The following is a 21,580-nucleotide window of genomic DNA, read 5'->3' on the forward strand; positions in this document are numbered from 1 at the left end:
ATATTATCATCATTAATACATAATAATATAGTAATATTATTAATCCTATTCATTATTATTATTATTATTTCCAATGTTTAATATACTACTATGCATAAATTCAATAGCTGAGAGGTTCAGAAAAAAGCAGACCGCTTTATTTATTTATCTATGGTGTCAGATGAGAATTGAGGATACAGTTATAAAGTACAGTAGAGTCTCACTTATCCAAGCCTCAGGATTATCCAAGCCATTTTTGTAGTCAATGATTTCAATATATCATGATATTTTGGTGCTAAATTCATAAATACAGTAATTACAACATAACATGACTGCGTATTGAACTGCTTTTCTGTCAAATTTGTTGTCTAACATGATGTTTGGGTGCTTAATTTGTAAAATCATAACCTAATTTGATGTTTTATAGGCTTTTCCTTAATCTCTTCTTATTATCCAACATATTTGCTTATCCAACGTTCTGCCGGCCTGTTTATGTTGGATAAGTGAGACTCTACTGTACTTGTATTATTTTCCTGTATTTATTATTATTATTAATATATGTATTATTTTACTCTATTACAGTAGAGTCTCACTTATCCAACATAAACGGGCTGGCAGAATGTTGGATAAGCGAATATGTTGGATAATAAGGAGGCATTAAGGAAAAGCCTATTAAACTTCAAATTAGGTTATGATTTTACAAATGAAGCACCAAAACATCATGTTAGACAACAAATTTGGCAGAAAAAATAGTTCAATACGCAGTAATGCTATGTAGTAATTACTGTATTTATGAATTTAGCACCGAAATATCACGATGTATTGAAAACGTTGACTACAAAAATGCATTGGATAATCCAGAATGTTGGATAAGCGAGTGTTGGATAAGTGAGACTCAACTGTATTATTAAAAGGACACATAAGCACATTGACATTCAAGAAGATGACAATAAGGATTTGATCAGAGTTGGACAGTCTTATCTTAAATTTGAGCTTTAGGTAAATATTCAAAAATATTTAACCTACTGATGCCTCAATTAATGTAATTTTATTGGTATCTGTTTTTATTTCTGAAATTTACCACCCTCGACTTATACTGGACTCAATCTTTTCCCAGTTATTTTTGTGGTAAAATTAGGTGCCTCGGCTTATATTCGGGTCGGCTTATACTCAAGTATATACGGTAATTTCTCCAGCGGTGTAGGACATAGACATCTTGTGATAATGTGGCATGTCTCATTAAGAGCCACATCCACTGTTTTGACATTATGAGATGTATTCCACACTGGGTATGTGAATTCAGCAGCAGAATAACCAAGCGCAAGGGCAGATGTCTTCACTGTATCTGGTTGTGCCAGTCAGCTTTTGTAAATTATTTCTAGCACCCACTTTTTGCCTGATATTCAAGCAGTGCTTCTTGTAAGTCAGAACACGATCCAGAGTGACTCCCAGGTATGATGATGTGCTGCAATGCTCCAGTGGGATTCCTTCCCAAGTCATCCTCAGAGCTCGAGATCTTTGTCTGTTCCTAAGGTGAAAAGCACATGTTTGCATTTTAGATGGATTAGGAATCAGCTGGATTTCCCTGTAATAGGCAGTAAGAGCACCTAAAGATTTGCAGAGCTTCTGTTCAACCATTTCAAAGTTCTCTGCTTGGGCGGTGATGGCACGATCGTCAGCATAGATAAAACTGTGTCTGTTTGAGATGGATTAGGATTCAGCTGGTTTTCCCTGTAGCAGCCAGTAAAAGCACCTAAAGCTTCTGAGAGCTTCTGTTCAACCATTTCAAAACTCTCTGCTTGGGCGGTGATGGCACGATCATCAGCATAGATGAAATTCTGTGTCTGTTTGGGATGGATTAGGATTCAGCTGGTTTCCCCTGTAAGAGGCAGTAAGAGCACCTAAAGCTTCTGAGAGCTTCTGTTCAACCATTTCAAAGTTCTCTGCTTGAGCGGTGATGGCACGATCGTCAGCATAGATAAAACTGTGTCTGTTTGAGATGGATTAGGATTCAGCTGGTTTTCCCTGTAACAGCCAGTAAAAGCACCTAAAGCTTCTGAGAGCTTCTGTTCAACCATTTCAAAACTCTCTGCTTGGGCGGTGATGGCACGATCATCAGCATAGATGAAATTCTGTGTCTGTTTGGGATGGATTAGGATTCAGCTGGTTTCCCCTGTAAGAGGCAGTAAGAGCACCTAAAGCTTCTGAGAGCTTCTGTTCAACCATTTCAAAGTTCTCTGCTTGGGTGGTGATGGCACGATCGTCAGCATAGATGAAACTCTCTGTCCCTTCTGGCAGTGGCTGATCATTTGTGTAAATGTTAAACACTGATGGAACAAGCATGATCGTCAGCATAGATGAAACTCTCTGTCCCTTCTGGCAGTGGCTGATCATTTGTGTAAATGTTAAACACTGATGGAACAAGCATGCTCCCCATTCTTCAGACCAGTCAAGTATTACTATTGGCGATGACGTTGAAATCATAAACCCAACAACAATAATGATCTCTTAACAAAGATAGAAAAATATGCCATCGTTTTATAGATAATTTTTTTAAAGGCGATGGCTCCTTCATACTAAGTTTTGGCACTTCGTAGACATGTACTGTTGAAACCATAAAGATTTGTAAAAGGAGCGTCATGGCAATGGATGCGCTTATTTGTATCATTGGACTACAATTCCCAGAAACCCCCAAACAGCATAGCTAGAGGAATAAACTCAGCTTGGTCTTCTCATTCTATCATCCCCAATATGTAAACTTATCGTGGAGTTTCTTGGTAATATTTATTCAGAAGCAGTTGGCCATCGCCTTCTGTTTGAGGCTGAGAGAGTGTGACTTGCCCAAAGTCATCCAAGGGTGCAAACACTTGTTTCCGGAGTCATAGTTTCCCACTCTTCTGAAGTTTCCTTCTATTTAAATTTAATCAGTTGGAGCTACTTAATACCAGGATTTGGAGGAAGAAAGCAAAAAGTCGGACCTGGAAATATCCCGAATTTCCTGCTTTTGATGCTCGATGCAACCCAGACTATCCATGAATTTGCAAAGATTCGTTTTCCTAGCAAAATGTAAGAAACATCCAGCTCCAGCTCCGATATTTTTGACCTAAAACTGAAGTTCCTGTGCCATTTATCCCGCCTTCTTGAATTTGCAAATTTAGGACCCTGAGATAAAGAGGAGGGAAAGCACAAGGCTTCTCTTCCAGAGGAAATACGATCATCAGATGCAGCAGAAGTGTGGATGCAAAATCTCAAGTCTGCAGGCAGTAGAAAGAATGGGTGCTTGGAGGGCAAGGACGGCTCAATGGGGCCAAAAGCACTTCTGGGGGTCTGGCTGCGGAGGGTCCAAGCACTTCCCAATTTTCTCGCAGCCCGGAGGAGCCCAATTCTAAGAATAAGAAGAAAAAGAGAAGAGTCACAATCAGGATGGAAGACAGAGGTGGTTGCATGCCTTCTCGTCATTTACAGCTTATGGGGACTCTAAATGATGATGATGATGATGATGATGATGATGATGATGATGATGATAATAATAATAATAATAATAATAATCCTCAGCTTCTGTAAGAAAATCGCACAGACAGACTACAAACAGAGGCACAACTACATCACACAGTCCTAAACACTTGGGAAGTGTTCGACTTGTGGTTTTGTGACACGGAATCCAATATATTGTTTGCTGTGTCATACTATGTGCTAAACTTGCAGACCAAAGGGTCGTAGGTTTGAATTGGGGGAGCGGAGAGAGCCCCCACTGTTAGCTCCAGCTTCTGCCAACCTAGCAGTTCAAAAACATGCAAATGTGAGTAGATCCATAGATCCGGCGGGGCGTGCAGTCATGGACCTTGGAGGTGTCTACGGACAACGCCGGCTCTTGGGCTTAGAAATGGAGATGAGCACCAACGCTAATAATCGGACACGACTAGACGTAATGTTGGGAAAACCTTTACCTTTACTACGGGCGACTAGTAGATGACCTATGTTCTGTATCTCAAAAACTAGAACTAATTGGAAAATCGGCACTACTTTTGGAATTAGTAGGTCAAATATACCCAGAGAGCTCTCTTTTCCCTGCTTGACATTGGCTTTCCTCTACAAAACGGTGCCAATAATTCAGCGATGGAGGCATCATGGGAGCCCGGTCCCCCCATCGTCCCTTGGGTGCCTCCATGTAAATGCCTCCTAATCCATCACTTGGCGCTCTAATCCATCAAGCCGCTCATTAAAGCGCCAATGTTCTTATCTGCCTTCACCCCTGGCCTTCCGAGACGCCCGTCTTCTCTGGGGCTCTTTGGGGGTAATCTCCACAAATATGCCTGCGCAAAATAATTACGGAGCCTTTCAAAGTTGAGGGCAGCCGTACAAAGGTTGGCTCGATTATCGGAGACCCCAAAGAGGGAATAGCGAGGCAGCTCTGGAATAAAGGCAGGCATCGGCACTCCAGCTCCTCAAATTTTGCGGTTGTGGCTGAAAGGAAGGAAAGATGGGAAAATTGCCTGCAGATGTATAATGCAGACGGGGGACGGAAAGTCAGGGTGAGAATAGGGTGTCTATACATCACAAGTGCATGCAGTTTATTGCCTTTGGATGTCTGCAAAGAACAGGCAGGGACTCATAAAAGAAGCACAGAAGAAAGCTGGGACAGGACATCCACCAAATACATTGAGCAGATATTTTGCGATGGGGTTTATGCCGGGGCCGGGCTGTAGCGCAGGCTGGTGAGCAGCCTGCTGCAATAAATCACTCTGACCATGAGGTCATGAGTTCGAGGCCAGCCTGTGGCGGGGTGAGCACCCATCAATTAAAAAATAAAAAATAGCCCCTGCTCGTTGCTGACCTAGCAACCCGAAAGATAGTTGCATCTATCAAGTAGGAAATAAGGTACCACTTATAAAGTGGGGAGGCAAATTTAACTAATTTACGACGTTGGAATGAGGAAGTGCCGTCATAGTGGATGATGAAGCAGCTACTCCCCCCTGTGGCCAGAATTGAACATCCCCTCAGGAGAAGGTTAAACTGCCTCTGTGTCTGTCTGTCTCTGTTCGATGTGTTTATGGGCATTGAATGTTTGCCCTATATGTATATAATGTGATCCGCCCTGAGTCCCCTTTGGGGTGAGAAGGGCGGAATATAAATACTGTAAATAAATAAAAAATAAAAAAAAAATAATATGCAGGAGCCGCTGACTTTGTGCTCATATTTTTTATAGGGTATTTTGTACTCTTCCCCTCTAGTCAAGCAAGTGGTGTATATATACTGTATATATAGGTAAAGGTAAAGGTTTTCCCCGGACGTTAAGTCTAGTCGTGTCCGACTCTGGGGGTTGGTGCTCATCTCAATTTCTAAGCCAAAGAGCCAGCGTTGTCCGTAGACACCTCCCAGGTCGTGTGGTCACTGGCGTGACTGCATGGAGCGTTGTTACCTTCCCGCTGGGACGGTACCTATTGATCTACTCACATTTGCATGTTTTCCAATTGCTAGGTTGGCAGAAGCTGGGGCTAACGGCAGGAGCTCACCCTACTCCCAGGATTCTAACCGCCGATCTTTCAGTCAGCAAGTTCAGCAGCTCAACGCTTTAACACACACACTTAAATGCGTCTTACTGAAGAGATAAAAGCGGGATGATGATGATAATCATAATAATAATAATCGTCATCATCGTATAATGAGTTTTTTTTCCATTTCAGGAGCAACTTGAGAAACTGCCAACAACAACAACAACAAAAACTTCTTTGATATGGTGATCATGGTTTCCTATGGATGTCTGACAGACGACCTACGATCTGGATCTCAAAAGCTAAAGTTAATGGAGGGAAAACAGAGCCATTTTTGGAATCAGCATGTCAAATATACCCAGAAACAGGTCTAACATACGAAGTACCAAAATATGTATTTGCAGCGCAGCAGTAGTTGGATGGAAGCAGTGGAGCGCAGAACGAAGAAACACTCAGAGACGTTGGTAAAACTATTTACAAAGTTTTACTGTATGCAGCAGTAATCAACACAAACAGACTTGCAGACGACAGACGAACACAGGACTGCTCTGTCCTCCAACAGAACTTGACTCAAACTCTAGGCAGACAGAACTCAACTGAACTGACGCAATCGGTATGCACAAACACTTGTGTCTGGATACTCCCTAGTTCCAGCCACACATCAAGGTCATCATAGCTTCTTGGCAATTAACTCTTTCCGCAATATAAGCATGGCACAAATTGCATTTAAACACTATCAATACACAAATCCCACATTAACATTGTCCAGTGCAATCAATCCTCTCTTATTCCTTCCTCTATGAGACGGGGAATTGCTTCAATTCTAGTTCTTTTTCTGGACAATATGAGGCTGGGAGCATTCTGGATTAAAATAAATTAACTTTCCAAACTCTGTGCAGCAGGATCAAGCATCCTCTTAGTGTCAGATCCCTCCCTGCCTCCCTCCTTTCTTCTCCGGCATCTCTTTCTCAGACCTTCGCTTCCTGAAGCAGTGGGAGAATTCGGCTGTCAAATAGAAAAGGTCACTCCTGCTTGATGGTTGAGCTATTTTTATCCTCTTTGTTTAGCAGGGGAACCCCAGGGGGAGGGACGGACGGAGAGAGTTCGGGAATCTGCCTTTCGGATGGCTGCCGCCAGGTGGCAATGGCCACCCAGCAAAGAGGACTCCCGGAATAAGGCCACCCAGGCAATCGAAAGAACAATTAGCAGGGTTGTTGTGTGTTTCCGAGCTGTCTGGTAGTATTCTCTCCTGTTGCTGCGATATAGAGATGTAAACAACTAGAAAAGCCTTCAGGAAAAGCTTTAAAACTTCGCTTTTTCGGTGTGCTTTTGAAGATTGAATAACTAATTCCTATATCAAGTTCCGTCCTAGTGTTAACTGTTTTCCTGATGCCCTTTATCTCATTCCTCAGTTGAGAGCTACCTCACTGTTTATCCCACCCAAGACTCCCACTACATACAGCACTTTATCCATCTACTTCACCCACGGGTTTTACAATTTCTTCGCCTCGTACTTTGGCCCAGCTCACCCTCGATTAAATTTTGTACTGTTTTACACTCTATTTTACTACTATTGTTATGTTTTACTGTTATTATTAAGTTTGTTTTACTATGTTATTGTTATCAGTATTTTTACCATATGCTGTCGGGTGTCTTGTAGGTATTTTATTTTGTTTTTATTGTAATTCTTTGGGCTTGGCCCCATGTTAGCCACCCTTTGGGGAGATGGAGGCGGTATATAAAAATAATGTTATTATTTTATTATGACACAGTAAACAAGATAGATATGCTGGATTTCGTATCACAAAATCGCACTTCCCAAGTGTCTAGGACTGTGTGATGTATTTTCGGATGATGCATGAAGATCCCAGCAGGGTGGCCTTTTGCAGTTGGCAGATCGTAATTTTCTCAATGTCTATTGACAAAAATTACGATCTGCCAATTATTATTATTATTATTATTATTATTATTATTATTATTATTATTTTATTATGACACAGCAAACTAGATAGATATGCTGGATTTCGTATCACTAAATCACAAGTCGAACACTTCCTAAGTGTCTAGGACTGTGTGATGTATTTTCGGATGATGCGTGCAGATCCCAGTAGGGTGGCCTTTTGCAGTTGGCAGATCGTAATTTTGTCAATGTCTATTGTTGCCGGCTGAGATCTTTTGGCACGGCACCCAGTGTGCCCATCACCACTGGGACCACCTCCACTAGTTTCTGCCAGAGTCTTTGCAGTTCAATCTTGAGGTCCTGATAGCGGCTGAGTTTTTCCTGTTGTTTTTAATCAATGCGACTGTCACCTGGGATGGCAACATCAATGATCCAAACCCTTTTCTTTTCCACAACTGTGATGTCCGGTGTGTTGTGTTCCAGAACTTTGTCAGTCTGGATTCGGAAGTCCCACAGTATTATCACCATTATTATTGCTATCATCCTGATGTCTACTAACCTGTAAAAACATCCCCTTTCATAAGGCATCTCTGGGCATAAAAGGAGATACTGACACTCCAAAGAATGCAGTAAAAGCCAAGGTTTTTGAGGAATATTTCTGTCCTAATTTCTCTTACCATGACTGCCTTGTCGCAGACATTGAGCTGAGGCTGCCCAGGGAGCATTGTCTCCTTGTGTTGCTCCACGACGGGAGAGATCCTTCCCATCACATCTTGGTATTCAGCACTGGAAAAGCTGGAATGGTGGAAAAAGAATGGGAGTTAATTCAGAAGGAAGCACAAATACCAACTTTGATTGCAGTTTGTAAGAAAACCACATGGGTCTGAGCCCTTGCGGTCCTGTATGCAGCTTTTCCACACACTTTGGAACACGTCTTGCCTTGCATTTGTTAAATGATGGGACTGGGATCTGCCAGCCCATCATCCACTCCTGAGCCACCCACCCCTTAACTCTTTGCCGGATTATAAAGTGCAGCAGGTATTTGTTTAAGTGGCTTACCGTGTTCCCTTTCAGGGAGGTATTACCTCGAGTAGTTCTTAAACGGAGGATTAATACCCCATGATCTCATTTTTGCCCATCATATTAAGAGTCTCCGAGGAAACAAAAGCAGAGCAAATTGCTTTCGGAGATAAAATGGAAACAAGGCTGCGCTCGGGACTGACCCCTGGCTCTCTCTCTCGGCTTGTGGTCCACTTTCTTCTCCCAAAATCAATCACATGCAAAAACCCAACACATGGTTTGAGTCAGGTCTATAAATACTACAGATCTTCCTGGCAGCCTTCCAGGGATACAAAAAAGAGAGAAAAGAGAGATTGTATGCTATGTGCAAGGAAACCATGGGGTGAAACAGGAACTCGACTTGGCTTCGGGCGGAAGAAAAAGGACACTTGCAAGGAGGAGATAATAATAATAATAATAATAATAATAATAATAATAATAATAATAATAATAATAATAAAAAAAAATAAACCTGCTTTGATTGAAGTCAAAAATCAGAAACTCCTCAAAATACAGCAGACAAAAAATCAGTGCAAGAAAACCGCACTACAAACTAGACCTGACAGCTGGCACAACAAAACATTCCACGGAAAGTTCCTTGACAAAATTGAAGGAAAAGCTGATAAGGAGAAGACCTGGCTCTGGCTCACAAATGGGACCCTGAAGAAGGAGACAGAAGGCCTGATCCTTGCAGCCCAGGAGCAAGACATCAGAACAAAGGCCATTAAGGCCAAGATTGAAAAATCAGCTGATGACACAAAATGCAGACTCTGCAAGGAAACCGACGAAACCATTGATCACATCCTCAGCTGCTGTAAGAAAATTGCACAGACAGACTACAAACAGAGACACAGCCATGTGGCCCAAATGATTCATTGGAACTTATGCCTCAAGTACCACCTCCCAGCAGCAAAGAACTGGTGGGATCACAAACCTGCAAAAGTATTGGAAAATGAGCACGCAAAGATACTGTGGGACTTCCGAATCCAGACTGGCAAAGTTCTGGAACACAATGCTATTTAGAGCATCGTCTCTGGATCTGTGCAAGTCTCCAGGAAAGAAGGAAACAACTGAAGCCAATGGATATAAATACGATGCCGGTCCCTGGCAAAACTAATTGCTGTTCCTTCCCATCAAGCAGCGCGGGAAGCACCGGTGCGGAAAAAGCAGAGAGCTTGTTTTCTGCTGCTCGGGAGACCAAAACATGAATCAATGGGTTCCAATTGAAAGCAAAGAGATTCCACCTAAACACAATGAAAAGGAGTGCTTTTGAAACGTGGTTAGGCTCTCTTTCTTCAAAAGAGAGGTTGAATGGCCATCTTATGGGATTGTTTTAGTTGAGGGTTTGATTAGACAGTGCTAGTGGCCTCTTCCAACTCCGTGGTTCTATGAAAAACAGCAGCAAAAAACCCCAGAGAATACGATCACTGTGTCATTTTCCCCCATCAGCAGCTTTGAAGCGAGGAACATGGTCTCAGTAAAGGCCAAGACGTATAGAAATCAGTCAATACAGGCTTTAAAACTCGCAATTTACACATAATGTGACGGAAGAGACTGGTTTTACTGCTGTTACAAATGCAGAAAGTGTCTCCAGTGAAGGAATCTCTTCCAGCAGGTCATTCCACAGCTGAAGAAAAATATCCACTGAGTAGCAGGATAGTAATATTCAACACACATCAATGACTGTTTGTCATTGCACAACTAATAATAATAATAATAATAATAATAATAATAATAATAACAACAACGATCTGCCAACTGCAAAAGGCCACCTGACTGGGATCTGCACGCATCATCCGAAAATACATCACACAGTCCTAGACGCTTGGGAAGTGTTCGACTTGTGATTTTGTGATACGAAATCCAGCATATCTATCTTGTTTGCTGTGTCATAATAAAATAATGATAATAATAATAACAACAATAATAATAATAATAATAATAATAATAATAATAATAATAATAATAATAAAAAAAATAACAACACAGTCCTAGACACTTGGGAAGTTTCCGACGTGTGATCCAATACAACAGCCAGCAGAGTGTCTGCTGTGGACTCATCTTGTTGTGTTTCTAATAATAATAATGTTCGACAGTGGCATTGAAGAAGGGAAAAATAATTGAAAGTGAGGGCATAAATATGCCCAATGTCCAAACAATAAGGTGTCACCAGCCAGAGGCCTATAAATATCTGGGCATATTACAGCTGGACAACATCAAGCATGAACATGTGAAGACTGTGGCCAGCAAAGAATACACACAAAGGGTCAGAAAAATTCTCAAAAGCAAGCTCAATGGAGGCAACACCATCAAGGCCATAAACACCTGGGCCATCCCTGTCATAAGATATACTGCTGGCATTATAAACTGGACACAGATGGAACTGGACAATTTGGACAGAAAAACAAGAAAACTCATGACCATTCATCATTCACTGCACCCTCGCAGTGATGTTGACCGGCTGTATCTGCCTAGAAGATTAGGGGGCAGAGGACTCTTACAAGTAAAACAAGCAGCCAAAGAAGAAGAACATGCCCTGGCAGAATATGTAAAACAAAGTGAAGAACCTGCTTTGATTGAAGTCAAAAATCAGAAACTCCTCAAAGCACAGCAGACAAAAAACCAGTACAAGAAAACTGCACTACAAACTAGAGCTGACAGCTGGCACAACAAAACACTGCATGGAAAGTTCCTTGACAAAATTGAAGGAAAAGCTGATAAAGAGAAGACCTGGCTGTGGCTCACGAATGGGACCCTGAAGAAGGAGACAGAAGGCCTGATCCTTGCAGCCCAGGAGCAAGACATCAGGACAAATGCAATCAAGGCCAAGATCAAAAAATCAGCTGATGACCCAAAGTGCAGACTGTGCAATGAAACCGATGAAACCATTGATCATATCCTCAGCTGCTGTAAGAAAATTGCACAGACAGACTACAAACAGAGGCACAACTATGTGGCCCAAATGATTCATTGGAACCTATGCCTCAAGTATCACCTCCCTGCAGTTAAGAACTGGTGGGATCACAAACCTGCAAAGGTTGTGGAAAATGAACACGCAAAGATACTGTGGGACTTCCGAATCCAGACTGACAAAGTTCTGGAACACAACACACCAGACATCACAGTTGTGGAAAAGAAAAAGGTTTGGATCATTGATGTTGCCATCCCAGGTGACAGTCGCATTGAAGAAAAACAACAGGAAAAACTCAGCCGCTATCAGGACCTCAAGATTGAACTTCAAAGACTCTGGCAGAAACCAGTGCAGGTGGTCCCAGTGGTGATGGGCACACTGGGTGCCGTGCCAAAAGATCTCAGCCGGCATTTGGAAACAATAGACATTGACAAAATTACGATCTGCCAACTGCAAAAGGCCACCTTACTGGGACCTGCACGCATCATCCGAAAATACACCACACAGTCCTAGACACTTGGGAAGTGTTCGACTTGTGATTTTGTGAAACGAAATCCAGCATATCTATCTTGTTTGCTGTGTCATACAACGTCGTTGCGTCAATAATAATAATAATAATAATGCCAAAAGATCTCAGTCGGCATTTGGAAACAATAGACATTGACAAAATTACGATCTACCAACTGCAAAAGGCCACTCGACTGGAATCTGCACGCATCATCTGAAAATACATCACACAGTCCTAGACACTTGGGAAATGTTCGACTTGTGATTTTGTGATACGAAATCAAGCATATCTATCTTGTTTGCTGTGTCAGAAAATAATAATAATAATAATAATAATAATAATAATAATAATAATACAGTAAAGTATCACTTATCCAACATAAACGGGCCGGCAGAACGTTGGATAAGCGAATATGTTGGATAATAAGGAGAGATTAAGAAAAAGCCTATTAAACATCAAAATAGGTTATGATTTTACAAATTAAGCACCAAAACATCATGTTATACAACAAATTTGACAGAAAAAGTAATTCATTACACATTAATGCTATGCAGTAATTACTGTATTTACGAGTATAGCACCAAAATATCACGATGTATTGAACACATTGACTACAAATATGCGTTGGATAGTCCAGAACGTTGGATAAGTGAGACTCTACTGTAATATCATCCGAAAATACATCACACAGTCCTAAATGCTTGGGAAGTGTTCGACTTGTGATGTTGTGATACGAAATCCAGCATATCTATCTTGTTTGCTCTGTCAGACTATGTCGTTGTGTCAATAATAATAATAATAATAATAATAATAATAATAATCATAATAATAATATATCACACAGTCCTAAATGCTTGGGAAGTGTTCGACTTGTGATTTTCTGATACGAAATCCAGTATATATATCTTGTTTGCTGTGGTATACTGTGTCCTTCTGTCAATAATAATAATAATAATAATAATAACAACAGCAACAACCACCACCACCACCACCATCTGCCTCTCCTTGCGGCTCAAGGTTGGGTTTGTGGTCTGAAACACATAAATGCTCAACCACGATGCGCAGCATTGCTGTGTGCAAAACTCTTAATGCATATGTATGCCTCTAAAACAGTGGTTCTCAACCTTTGTGCCTCCAGATGTTTGGGACTTCAGCTCCCACAGTTCCTAACAGCTGGCAAGCTGGCTGGGATTTCTGGGAGTTGAAGCCCAAAATGCCTGGATGCTCAAAGGTTGGGAACTACTACCCTAACAGGGCGCTGAGCATTATATATTGTGAGAAAGATTCTGTTTCTCAGCTAGGATGGCCACCACATTGGTCTCGTCTTGGCAGATAACTGGAAAGGTAGCATGGATGGCTTGGAGATTAATGGCTCCTTCACAGCCCAAGGATGGATGGAGGCCATATCTCAATGCCGGCTCCTCGCTGCAGGCCACGACGGGGTTAATAATGCACCCGGAGAAGGCCAGGGCGAGGAGCACAATTACGCTAAATGAACTCAAGGCCCGTCACACCTGAGCCTGGGCCTTCGCTCCTCCGATCTGCCCCTGATTGGTTCCCGAGGGGCTTCTCGGAGTAAAGTGACAATTAGTGCAACGACCCGGGGCTCTGTCCACTCTGCGCCTTCCTCCTCCGGGTGTGGAATCATTCCGCGTCGGCCGCAGGGGGAATCTCTCGCCCCGAATGCGCCTCCTCGCCGTGTGTGCCACCTGCGCATCCCTCTCATTCTTCCACTGCGGTTCCCTTTGGCATCTTCTCTTTGCCAAGACGGAATACGCATTTCGGGCAGCCTCTGGGACCAAGGCAGCGCCGTCAAGTTGTTCAGACAATAGGTGTTCAAGACATCTGGACAGATACATTGCAGCACCATTGTCAGCATGACAACAATGCTGTTTGTTAATTCCCTTGCCTTGTATTTTTCCCCACCTCTGGATAAAATGGAAGCAGGCGCATCCCCCAACTGTCGTAGTATTTTGCTTTTGAAAGCATGTGTTCGTGTGTGCTGTGTGCCATCCTTGTATCCACATTGAGACACGGAATTGGAAGGGTCCCCCAAAGGCCATCCAGTCCAACCCCCGTCTACCTTGATCCGTAGTAAGAAATTCCCCCTTTACACCTACTCTCCATAGGTTGCTAGAAGCACATGCACTGAATCAATTGAAAGTGATAGATAAGCATGTTGTCGAAGGCTTTCATGGCTGGAATCACAGGGTTGTTGTATGTTTTCCGGGCTGTATGGCCATGTTCCAAAAGTATTCTCTCCTGATGTTTTGCCCACATTTATAGCAGGCAACCTCAGAGGTTGTGAGGTATATCTGAGGATGCCTGCCATAGATGTGGGCAAAACGTCAGGAGAGAATACTTCTGGAACATGGCCATACAGCCTGGAAAACACACAACAACTCTGATAGATAAGCATCTACAGCACTCAAAGAATATGGTAACAACGGAAGGCCAAGAGTTCAGATGAAGAGCAGCCCCACAAAGAGGAGATCTGTGGGTAGAATTACTTATTATGGGATAGGTATCCCTCATTCAGAATCCTGAAATCTTCCAGGATCATCCTTATGAGTGGCTGATATAGTATAATGCCTATGCTTTCTGATGGTGTCCAGCTGGAAGCCAAGCACAGGTCGGTCTGTCTTGAAAAGATAAAACCCTAATGCCTAGGGGTTACTCTTCCCATTATCCTTCCTTGTAGCTGATTTTGGGGAATTCTGGTAGTTGAAATCCTGAAATGTAACTACCCCACATTTTGCATTACAGTCTAAAGCATTTACATATGGAGCACTTTTTTCCAAATCTGAAGACCCTTGTAAATAAATATTTGACGCAATTAGGGTTTTCAATTTTGAGGACAACAAGTTTTGACTTAAACCTCATGGGCTGTGATAATAAAATATATTAAACGGGGGTCCGTGGTAAAGGAAAATATAATAACTGCTCAACACATACACTCTCTTTAGGTAAAGGTAAAGGTTTTCCCCTGACGTTAAGTCCAGTCGTGTCCGACTCTGGGGATTGATGCTCATCTCCATGTCTAAGCCAAAGAGCCGGCATTGTCCATAGACACCTCCAAGGCCATGTGGCCACTGGCATGACTGCATGGAGCGCCGTTACCTTCCCGCTGGAGCAGTACCTATTGATCTACTCACACTCTGGGGTTGGTGCTCATCTCTGTTTCTAAGCCGAAGAGCCGGCGTTGTCTGTAGACACCTCCAAGGTCATGTGGCCACTGGCAACTACATGGAGCACTCTTACCTTTCCGCCAGAGCGGTACCTATTGATCTACTCACATTTGAATGTTTTCGAACTGCTAGGTTGGCAGAAGCTGGAGCTAACAGCGGGCGCTCACTCCGCTCCCGGGATTTGAACCTGGGACCTTTCGGTCTGCAAGTTCAGCAGCTCAGTGCTTTAACACACTTTGCCACCGGGGCTCCATATTATTATATAATAATATTAAATAATAATAATAATAATAATAATAATAATAATAATAATAATAATCACTTGGGAAGTGTTCGACTTGTAATTTTGTGTTACGAAATCCAGCATATATATCTCGTTTGCTGTGTCACACTATGTCTTTGTGTCAATAATAATAATAATAATTTAGTATCTGAAAGGATGTCCCATTGAGGAAGGAGCAAGCTTGCTTTCTGCTACTCCAGAGAATAAAACACAACATAGTAATGGACTCAAACTACATAAAAGAGATTCCGCCTAAACATTAGGAAGAACTTCATGACAGTAAGGGTTATTCAATAGTAGAATAATAGAATCATAAAATTGTAGAGTTGGAAGAGACCTCACGGGCCATCCAGTTCAACCCCCTGCCAAGAAGCAGGAAAATCTAATTCAAAGCACCCCTGACAGATGGCCATCCAGCCTCTGCTTAAAAGCCTCCAAAGAAGGAGCCTCCACTATACTCTGAGGCAGAGTTCCGCTGCTGAACAGCTGTCACAGTGAGGAAGTTCTTCCTAACATATAGGTGGAATCTCCTTCCTTGTTTTGTGTTCTAGTCTCCAGGGCAGTAGAAAACAAGCCTGCTCTGTCCTCTCTATGACTTACCCTCACATTTTGATCCCTGGACCTCATCATGTCTCCTCTCAGCCTTCTCTTCTGCAGGCTAAACATGCCCAGCTCTTTAAGCCGCTCCTCATACGGCTTGTTCTCCAGAATATGTTGCCTGGAAGTCCATTAGAATCTCCCTCTCTGGAGGTTATTTAAGTAGCAACGGGATGGCTATGTGTTGGGAGGGCTTTGATGGTGTCTTCCTACATATGGGATTGGACTGGATGGCCCTTGGGCTCTCTTCCCACCCTACGACGCTGTTTTAGGTTCAGGCTATTTGACAGTTATCTCTCTTGGTAAGAACCAACATCTTCCCATGGCATGCCTTCCTCACCTGATGGGAAATCTCTCCCCAGGGTCCTTTCCCAGGTGGAAGAGCAAGGGAAGCTTGGAGTGCTCTTCTTGATCGTGGGAAGTGACTCCGGAAACGTTCTGTCCCGGGCAGAAATCAATGCCCTGTAATGGAAAAACAAGAAGCATTCAGTCAAAACCTGTAATACAAACAGACAAAGAGAGAAGCGGACCATTTGAAAACCTGTTTAAATGGGGAAAGTCTTTGCTTGGGATGTGAAAGCAGAGAAGGAACTAGGGAGTGAATTGCATGGTCGCATAACACCAACAACATTTATACTGAGATCCACAGTGGCTAACAACCTCTAAAAAATACCTGCAAAACACAAATATTAGAATTACAGCATGTATGCATGTATAAGTTGACTATATAAGGCAGGTTTTGGAGCTGAAACGATAGGTTTTGATATGACCTGTGGATAAATCAAGGGTCATTCCATGGAAAGAAGCACCAAAACCACAGCTGCCGTTCCTCTTGCATTCAAAAAGGCTAGAAGCGGAGAGTAGGAGTCGATGCTTCCTTTAGGTTCATAGAATCATAGAGTGAGTCCATATAGGAAAAACACAATCAAAGCACCATCAAAAGATGGCCAGCCAGCCTCTGTTTAAAAGCTTCCACTGGTGAACTGCTCTTATTCTTATGGTCAGGGAATTTTTCCTAATGTTCAGGTAGAATCTCCTTTCCTGTCATTTGAACCCATTGTTCCATTGAGTCCTAGTCTGCAGGACAAATTATTATTGCCACTCTCTTCAGAGAAAGGGATGGTTTCCTTATGGATACGAATTACAATATTTATGTTGACCCGTGGATAAGTCAACTCAGTTTCTGGGGACTGAATTTTTGAGTTGTACTTCTAGATTTACTAGCATATATACATGGTGATGTCCTAGAATGCATTTTGTTTGTGGCTCTTTCTTTCCTTCCTCTTGTTACACCCCAAGGCAGCGAGAGCACCGAAAACCAACACAGAGACCAATAACAATATAATATCTTCATTAAAGCAAATAAAGTTCCAAAAGGAAATAAGCAGCAAAGTTGACCTTCCAGAAAAGATCAAAATTAGTCCAATAAGTGAAAGTCTTATGTCCAGTATTAGAGTCCAAAGTCCCAAAACCGAAACACACTCAAACTCGGCCCAAGTATTGAGTGGGGAGAAAGGATCAAAAAGGCAATAAGAGTTCTCTGGGGTAAATGTCCAAAAGCAGTATTTCAAAGCAAGGCAGGAACTAGTTGAACAGGAGCTGAAACGCAGTCCAAACTTGGGCAAGGAGGTAGACCGGCGCCCGGTCTACTCAAGAGTAGCGCACCTTCAGGCCGCTTGAATTCCAGGAGCTAGAGACGATGTTGCTTTCCAGTCAGAAGTAAAGTTGACACCGCAAAGGAAAGTTCTCAGCGCAACACTTTTATTGAACTTCAATAAGCTCCCCCAATCCAGGTGCCTGACTCCCTAAAACTTCCCAAGAGAACTGAGCTTGTCACAGTCACCGCGCCAGGTGTCTAACTCCCAAATTCTTCCCAAGAGAACAGGGTTTCGCCATAGTCTCCACGCTCCGCTAATCTGCCGCTTCTCCGCAAACTTTGTCTTTGCGATCTTTCTGTTTGTACAAATGCCCTACGATCAAACACTAAACCTTCCAGAGAATCTGGGAGAGCTGGCACAGTTTCAAGGGCATCCTTAATTGGCTCTGGCTCGGAGATGTCAACATGAGGCATCTGGAAAGGAGTTGAATCTTGCTGACATGGGAAAAAACCCAAGTCTTCTTCATCCTGGACAGTAATGGCCACAGGGTCAGGGGCCAAAGGTGCCCTAGGCATCACACCTCTGTTCTTTCTTTCTTTCTTTCTCTCTTTCCTTTCCTTCGTTTACACCAGGGGTCCCCAAACTAAGGCCCGGGGGCCACATTCGGCCTATCGAAGCCATTTATCCGGCCCTCGCCCCCTCCCTCGCCCAGTGTGTGCCTTCCAGAGTTTTGTTTATAATAGTATTTGAATTATTATTTCATTAATAATTAATTATCAAGGGGGGTGCTTTGCTAGTGCTTTTGGTGCAAAAAGGCAGAAGGGGGCTGGACTAAATGCCGCAAGGGGTCTCTTCCAATCCTTATTATTATTATTATTATTGACACAAAGACACAGTATAACACAGCAAACAAGATATATATGCTGGATTTCGTATCACAAAATCACAAGTTCCCAAGTGTTTAGGGCTGTGTGATGTATTATTATTATTAACAACATTGAGGCTGGGTGGCCATCTGTCAAGGATGCTTTGCTTGTGCTTTTGGTGCACAAAGGTAAAATGGGGTTGGACTAAATGGCCCAAGGGGTCTCTTCCAACTTTCTTTACCATTTTTATTATGATTATGATTGTTATTAACGTTGAGGCTGTATTTAGAATCATAGAATCATAGAATAGTAGAGTTGGAAGAGACCTCATGGGCCATCCAGTCCAACTCCCGTTTGTTTTGTTTTTTTACTTCAAAATGAGAGATGTGCAGTGCGCATAGGAATTTGTTTATAGTTTTTTTTTAACTATAATCCGGCCCTCCAACAATCTGAGGGACCATGAACTGGCCCCCTTTTTTAAAAGTTTGGGGACCCCTGGTTTACACATTTCCCTTTTACCATTCTCTTCCTTCCTCCCCTCCTTTTTCTTTCTTCCCCACTCCCTGCCTTCTTTCTCCCTTCCTTTCTTTATTTTCTTTCTTCTACAAAAGATCCTAAAGCTCCAGCAGATTCAAAGAAGAAGGGCTTCCAGAGAACCTGAACCATCTATGGACTTTATAGTTATTTATTTATTTATTTATTTACAGCATTTATATTCCGCCCTTCTCACCCCGAAGGGGACTCAGGGCGGATCATATTACACATATAGGCAAACATTCAATGCCTTTTAACATAGAACAAAGACAAGACAAACATAGGCTCCAAGCGGGCCTCGAACTCATGACCTCCTGGTCAGAGTAATTCATTGCAGCTGGTTACAGCTGCCTTGCTCTCCAGCCTGCGCCACAGCCTGAGCCCAACTACGCTTAGGCCGAAAAAATAAATATATGGAATTCACAGATCTAGGATAGATGACACTTGGTTGAAAACAGTCCAGGGGAAATGGATCTAGGAGTCTTAGTAGACATCAAGCTGAACAGAAGCCAAGAGAGAGATGTGGCAGTTAAAAACGTCAATGAAATTCTAGGCTGTATCAATAGGAGGATAGTTATGGCCAAAACAAGTCAAGAAAGAGATGGACAAGATGGAAGATGACTATCGTGATTGTAGGTCTGGAAACTATGAATCCCCCTGAGGAACGGCTGAGGGAGCTGGTGATGTTTTGCTAGGAGAAAAGAAAGCTGAGAGTAGAGCCATGCTTAAATAACTCGCATTTGCAAGGTCATAACTAGCAGTTTGACCTGTGTCCAAAAACTGACCCGTAAAGCTGTTTGATGTGACTGGTGGCTCCTATGTCTCCAAAGCCATAGGATAACCTACAGCTTTCATTTGTCATTTTAACATAAGGTTTTCTGTCCATTTATGCCCATTTATGCATCCTGAATTGGGCCCAATCTTTACCAAAACTCCCTGAAGGCCAGCCTGGCAAAACAAAACATTCCAGGCTCCGTCTATATAAACATATAAACGGAAAGACCCCTGAGTTGAAAGGCTTCTCTACCGAGGGATTTGATTGTCAAACCATTTTCTAAAAATATCCCCGCGTGCCTTTAATGGACAGGCTGGTCAGTGGAGCAGGTAATATTCTGCTTTTCAATAAAGGAAGAAAGGTTAGAAGCCCATGAAATCCCATTTACCTGCACAGAGCTATAGATTCCCGAAGCAGTCGCCGGGAAAATAAAAGAGAAAGAGAGAGAAAAAAGACTCGTTTGATAAGCTGCAGCAGGCAACCGACCTATAATGGATTTTAAATGGATGCGGACGGGACCGGCCTTTTTCACCTTAGGCCTTGGAGTCGGAGCAACGCTTTTGCCGTTATTGGCCCAAAGTGGGATTTTAAAAGCACTTAGGAAAAACACCAAAACACTACGGTGAGGACAAGAGCTAATCAAAGCCAGGACATAACACACAAGTTGTAATTTGGATGCAAATCAAAAAGCCTATTTAATTAAGAGGCTGCTAATTAGTACAGCGCTCCAGTTTGAGGAATGAGCCCGTTCTCTGGGTGTTTGCTTCCAAAGCTGCGCTATTTACAGAGCGCCCTTAATGCCTGATCTCTCCATATAAAAATGTAAAATGCATTTTTTCCCACTCAACTAAATCACGCCAAATTTGGCCACAAAAGACATAGTCATCCAATCTATGTCTTTCAATTTAAAAAACCTAGAAAAATAAAGTCCAAATTACAGAGGACGAGGAAGAGCCGCTCTCTCCATGGCGGCCAGTCGGTAGGGTTGACCCCGCCCCTTTAGGCCCCGCCCACTTCATGTCCTAGCAACCGCCTCAGCCACAATGGCTAAGGGTTCACTTAGGCCTCTTCCACACTGCCTATAAAATACAGATTATCTGATTTGAACTGGATTATATGGCAGTGTAGATTCAAGGCCCTTCCACACAGCTATATAACCCAGAATGCCAAAGCACATAATCCACAGTATCTGCTTTGAACTGGACTATCTTAAGTCCACACTGGCATATAATCCAGTTCAATGTGGACTTTATACATTTGTGTAGTAGAGGCCTCATATTATCCAGTTCAAAGCAAATAATAATAATAATAATAATAATAATAATAATAATAATAATAATAATTGCAGCCCAGGAGCAAGCCATCAGAACAAATGCAATTAAGGCCAAGATCGAAAAATCAGCTGATGACCGAAAATGCAGACTGTGCAAGGAAGCTGACGAAACCATTGATCATATCCTCAGCTGCTGTAAGAAAATTGCACAGACAGACTACAAACAGAGGCACAACTGTGTGGCCCAAATGATCCATTGGAACTTATGCCTCAAGTACCACCTGCCAGCAGCAAAGAACTGATGGGATCACAAGCCAGCAAAGGTCGTGGAAAATGAACACGCAAAGATACTGTGGGACTTCCGAATCCAGACTGACAAAGTTCTGGAACACAACACACCAGACATCACAGTTGTGGAAAAGAACAAGGTTTGGATCATTAATGTTGCCATCCCAGGTGACAGTCGCATTGATGAAAAACAACAGGAAAAACTCAGCCGCTATCAGGACCTCAAGATTGAACTTCAAAGACTCTGGCAGAAACCAGTGCAGGTGGTCCCGGTGGTGATGGGCACACTGGGTGCCGTGCCAAAAGATCTCAGCCGGCATTTGGAAACA

General features: G+C 42.6%; 1 protein-coding gene across 2 annotated transcripts in view; it reads right to left on the minus strand.

Annotated features, from left to right (window-relative positions):
• Nucleotides 1-115: 115 nt before the first annotated feature.
• The window catches only part of galns (galactosamine (N-acetyl)-6-sulfatase), a 55,527-nt gene continuing 34,062 nt past the window's right edge, over nucleotides 116-21,580 (minus strand). For both annotated transcript variants that reach the window (XM_062961885.1, XM_062961884.1), the window contains exons 12-14: nucleotides 16,258-16,379; nucleotides 8,049-8,166; nucleotides 116-3,364 (exon numbers count right to left, since the gene is read on the minus strand). In XM_062961885.1, coding sequence (XP_062817955.1) covers nucleotides 3,278-3,364; nucleotides 8,049-8,166; nucleotides 16,258-16,379 — 327 coding nt within the window. In that variant the 3' untranslated portion in view covers nucleotides 116-3,277. The remainder of the gene's footprint in view (nucleotides 3,365-8,048; nucleotides 8,167-16,257; nucleotides 16,380-21,580) is intronic.

Source organism: Anolis carolinensis, unplaced genomic scaffold (assembly GCF_035594765.1).
Source record: "Anolis carolinensis isolate JA03-04 unplaced genomic scaffold, rAnoCar3.1.pri scaffold_9, whole genome shotgun sequence".
NCBI lineage: Eukaryota > Metazoa > Chordata > Lepidosauria > Squamata > Dactyloidae > Anolis > Anolis carolinensis.